At 60.0% G+C, this 5,060-nt stretch overlaps 1 protein-coding gene across 1 annotated transcript; it reads right to left on the reverse strand.

The window, feature by feature from the left end:
* Positions 1-478: 478 nt before the first annotated feature.
* On the reverse strand, positions 479-2,255 carry IER2 (immediate early response 2). The gene is given in 1 exon segment (NM_001075871.1): positions 479-2,255. A coding segment is annotated over 1 exon segment (669 nt). The 5' UTR covers positions 2,125-2,255; the 3' UTR covers positions 479-1,455.
* Between the last annotated feature and the right edge of the window lie 2,805 nt (positions 2,256-5,060).

Genomic DNA, 5,060 nt, shown 5'->3' on the forward strand with positions numbered 1-5,060 from the left:
CTGAGCCACACAGTTAAACTGCTTGAGACTGGAACTGGGCGTAAAGGGCGCTCCAAAGCTCACCTGTCCAGCCCCACCCCAATCCTGGGAACCCTGCCGATTCAGTTAATCAAGTGGGGGGAGGGTAGCTATCCTTCCATTCTCCAAAGGAGGCCCGATACCCAAGTCGGCTAGGGGCACTGTTCCCAGCAGTATCCCCCAAACATCTGAACTCGGAAAGCCTTCTCACCCAGAGGTGTAGGGAGGGGGTGTGTGTCCAAGATCCCGCCAAACGTGCGACGTTTAAGGAAAGATCGGAGCACCAGGAGCCCAGTACGAAAGTGCTCTGGCAAAAAGGGGTCGGCCCCTTCCCGCCCACTCTGCCCACGTGGTAGCGGTCAGACCGGTTTCTGGGGCCCCAGCAAGCCGCCGCCAGCTCTTGACCCTTTAACCCTGCCCCTCCCCCACCAGGGAAGAAAACCAGACGGGCTGCACAGACTTTGTATACAATTGGTCTTTATTTTCCTATCTGGCGATTCTAGCAAAACGTCCAGATAGAGGGAGTTACCAGAATCCACCAGTAAAGGCAAACAGAACCCCAAAACGCCCTGGCGAGAATCTCCCGCCTCCCCCATACTGGCCAGTCTCGCCAGCCACTGATCCCAGCTCAGCCTTACATTGCTCCCCCCATTTTTGTGATTCCGACCAGGAACGTCCGGGTTGATCGTTTCTGTGGGTCTGAGGGTCAAGCTTGAGACGGTGAACATCCCCACCTCTAACGCACCACATGAGAAAAAATTTTTAAATGAAATTAGATCGGCCCTCTACCACCGGAGGCGTAGGGGCTTCGGGCAATAACCCGCAGCAAGGCGCAGTGACTCAGGCCGCCCTCCTCCCATTCCCCAGGGCGGTCCACACCCCAGGTCCTCCTCCCGGCCCCCACCCACGCACGGCAGCAGGAAGCTCCCCACGTCTGCCCCATGACGCAACGATGACCGCTTGCACAAGTATGTCACTGGAGGGGGAAGGGGAGTGCCTGGAATTCTCTTAAGTTGGAAACGCAAACACCAACGATTGAAAAACCTTATTGAAAGGGCAGCATAGCCCCCAGTTTAAAAAAAAAAAAAAAAGTCCGACCCTGAGGAGTTTCAAGAACCAAGCCCTTCTCCCAGTTCCAGAAGGAGTCGGTGAGGTTCACCTCCCAGTCCGTTAAAACAGCACCGATGGGAGCAGCAGGTCTGGGGGGGAAGGCGCCCGCGCCCCCGGCTCAGGCTCCTCGGCGTCGCCGCTGCACACAGGTAGCGACGGTTCCCCGGCGGCAGAGTCCCTCTCGGGGCCTCTGGGCAGCCCGGGAGACGGCTCCTCTCCACGGCTTCCGCGAGCGCTCCCCCGGGGGTGGGCCTCGCTTCGGGTCTGCGTACTCTGGCCGACGGGTCGGCCCGCGATCTGGGCTCCGGTATAGCCGCTCAGGAACCCTCAGAAGGCCACCACGGCCCGCACCAGCACGTTGAGCATGTTGTCCGCCGGGCGGCAAGCTGGCTTCGCCTCGCACGCCGGGGACGCCGTCGGAGAGCTGGCAGCAGGACTGCAGTTCAGGAGACCGGAGAAGCGCCTCTGCAGGACGCGCGCCAAGTTGGGGAAGGCGCCCTCCGCTTGCGCCGGAGGGGGCTGCAGGCGATCAAGGACCTCCGAAGAGGCCCCTTCCTCCTCCTTCTCTTCTTCTAAGCGGGCTTTCTTGCTCGGAACCAGAGCGGCGTCCGCACCATCGCTAAGGCTGCTGCTCCGCCGCTTGCGGCTGATTTTGGCGGGGCGCTGGACACAGCGGGGAGGGGTCTCCTCGGCTCTCGGTGCCTCCTGCGTGTCCATGGGTTCCGGAGAGGGCTGCTCACTGTTGCCGGTCGCTGCCTTGGCTGCGGCTTCCCGAGGCGGGTGCAGGCGAGGGTCAGGGGAGCGGACGGGCGGCAAGGGCACCTCGGGTTCCTGGGCTTCCACCTTGGCTGAGAGGTAGAGCTCCCGGGCGCTGCGCATGACCAGCGACAGCTGCAGGCTCCGGTGCAGCCGCAAGCCACCGCGCTGCATGCGTGAATGGTACATCTTCCACACCGACAGGGTCATGATCCGTTGCGCCTCCTTCTGCACTTCCATAGCTGCTGGACGGCAAGGGCGGCAGAGACTCCCGGCTGGGCACGGCAGGTGGCAGGTGCACTTCGGACAACGCGCTCCTTCACGCAACCCTCAGCAGGACAAGCCACGCGGAGACACTGCCAGGACGCTCTGCCCGGGCGCCCGCCACCCGGGCCCTTTTGTACCAGGAGTGAAGTCACCGAGACGCCCCGCCCAATCAGAGAGTCGCATCCGGGCTTTCCGCGACGCCTGGGCGAGAGACTCCTTAAAGCGACAGAGTGGAATTTACTGAGAGAAGAAAAGGGACCCGAACTCCTGTGAAGAGAAGCGTCCCCCAATCCAAACTGAACTCTCGGGGTGGTCTGCTTTCTCAGGGCCCCTCACTGAACCCGCGCGCAGGCCCGGTGGAGGGGGGCCGTGGGTGGTGCTCAGGGCCCACCCACCGGTTGTGTCTGGAGACCCCAGCGGGTCGTAGGCTGCACGTTTCCCTTCGCACCCGAGAAAACTTGAGTTCCAAACGGTAGATCCCCGGTGGAAACTGTATCTACCATCTACCAGGAGCCTAATTAATGTCTGTTTTGGTTTTTTTAAATCAATAATGGTGCTAACATTATGCACTTGCTAAGTGCCAGGCGCTAAAGGCTTTCCTATCATAAACATCTCATTGATCTCTCACTTCCATCCGTGGAGGGTAGTTGTATCTTATTTCTTTAGGCGGGGACATCCAGGGACAGTGACTCGTCCAATATTTGCTAAACGAATACTTGAGCCACTGCGGTGAAAGGGGACCAGTGGAGTCTCCAGCATTCCTGTCTTGCCAGCCTCCGCCCACCCTCCTCACTCCCCTTGTTTGGAGGCGGTAAGAAGGCGGGACACACTGGCTGGCTCTAGGGCAAAGTTGCCACTCCAAGGGAGGTGGATCTGCAGACAGGAGCGCAGCCCAAGCTACAGTCTCTGTGTTCCGCATCGAACATCCCCCTCAGTTTCCCTCGGCACGAAATCCACCGTGGGCGTCCATGCCCTAAGGCGGAGGACCCGGCAGCAACACAGGCCGAGTGAACACGTGGCTGTGGCCCCCCAAACGACGCAGCCGAGCTCCGCCTCTGCTCCCGGGGAGGCGGAGTTGGATTAGGACTTGGAAACTCAGCAACGCAGAGATACAGCAGACAGAACACATCGGCCCCACCTTCTGCTACGCACTAACATTCCAAGAAATACTATTTCCAGTTGCTCAAAAACCGCGGAATTGTTCGAACAGCTCTCTTCATTCGTGGTGTGGGCCCTTTAAGGGCAAGCTCCCCCGCCCCCTCCACACCGGTGCGCGAACCTTCCCGCCACTCTATCAGCCATACTTCCACAACTAAATTTGGAAGTAGTGACGTAGGGCCAGCTCCAGCCGCTTCCGGATGCCCTAATAAGGACAAGGGCCGGGATCGCAGTACAAGACTTTAGCCGGCCTCTTCCGGATGAGCGGGGGTGGTGCCTTAGCCTCCCTGCACGCCCCGCACCCCGCCGCCCACCCGCCACCCCCACCCCCGCCGCCCGCTCTCCCTCTACCGGCAGCTCGAGCTGGCTGGAGCCCCCGGCTTCCGGAGCCGCGTCCAGCGGGGTCGGCGGAGAGTAAGAAGAAAGTTTCGCTTCCTTCCCTCCGGAGGCCAGAAAGGTGTGACAGCTTTCCGGGAAAGCCCCCTGCCGGCGGGCTCGCATTGAAGCCACCTCCCAGAGACCTACACAAAGACCTTGCCAACACAAGCAGCTACTCCCTAAGGACCTAAGGATCACTACATTCCTGTCCTCGCCACCCCTCCCATGAAAACTCTCCCAGACCCCCATTCATGTATTTCTGCACCTCCACCAAACACTGATCTTCTGCACCTTTGGAGCATGCTCATATCCTCCACACCCAACCCCGGCACAGGGAAACTCAGCAAGTATTCTCTCCTCTAGAAGACTTCTCCCCAAACTGTCTCCATTCAGCGATCCTTCCACATATTATGGCAACCTGCTGAGGACGCCCCCATTTCTTGTCCCTTCCCTCCACGAAACGTCACAACGACATCTCCAGCTCAGAAGCTCTCTCTGACGCACAACAGAGGCAACCCTCCAAGGACTTCTTCAGACGTCCCGCTCCAGAAATCCGGACCCTACACAGGGGACAGCTGCTTCCCTCCTATAAAAAACTGATTTTCCCGGCGACGCCACACAGAAGGGCTCTGTCACATAGGTGGCAATCCTATGAGTCCCTCTCCAGACCTTCCCGGTCCCGCCTCACACGCAGAGGACTTCCCCGCAGACCATTCTCAGAGCCACCACCACACCCATTCCGGCGACCCCAAGGGTCGCACCCAGAAAGACCTCACCACCCCGACCCCCACCCCCATCCCCTGAAGCTTCTCTAGGGCCCCTACTCAGGGCCAACCCGCTCCAGGGCGACCTCGAGGCTTCCCTCCTCCGCAGGAAAAAAGAGGAGGGGAAGTCTCCCCCAGAACCTCACATAGAATGCCCGCACTTCACCTGCCCCCAAACCTGCCACTCCGACCCTGGCCTGGGACCATCTCGCATCTCCTAGGACAGGATCTGGGTGCAGGCTCAAGGAGTCCATAACGATGGCCCACAAATGAATGAGCCCCTTCCCCAGCCATCATCTCGCCTGTTTTGAAGGAGACATTATGTACATTGCTCGGAAGGGAAAACTGAGGTTGCGCAGCAACAATCCGAGGGGCTGGGTCTCGAACCGATGGATTCGGAGCTCTTGAGTCGAACCCAGTTAGATAGAACTAGGACACTGCTGGGGACCGGGAGCGAAGGGGCGGTCCGTGCAGACAGGAAATCGTCTCTGCCCACAACCAAGATGACTGAAGAGAGAGCGGATGTTTCCGCACTTCGGGCCGAGGGCCACTCTTTCTCCCCTGGCGGCCCGGCTCTCGGTGGTGGCATGGGTCACGTGACGGGGGGCG

This window comes from Bos taurus, chromosome 7, assembly GCF_002263795.3.
Source record: "Bos taurus isolate L1 Dominette 01449 registration number 42190680 breed Hereford chromosome 7, ARS-UCD2.0, whole genome shotgun sequence".
NCBI lineage: Eukaryota > Metazoa > Chordata > Mammalia > Artiodactyla > Bovidae > Bos > Bos taurus.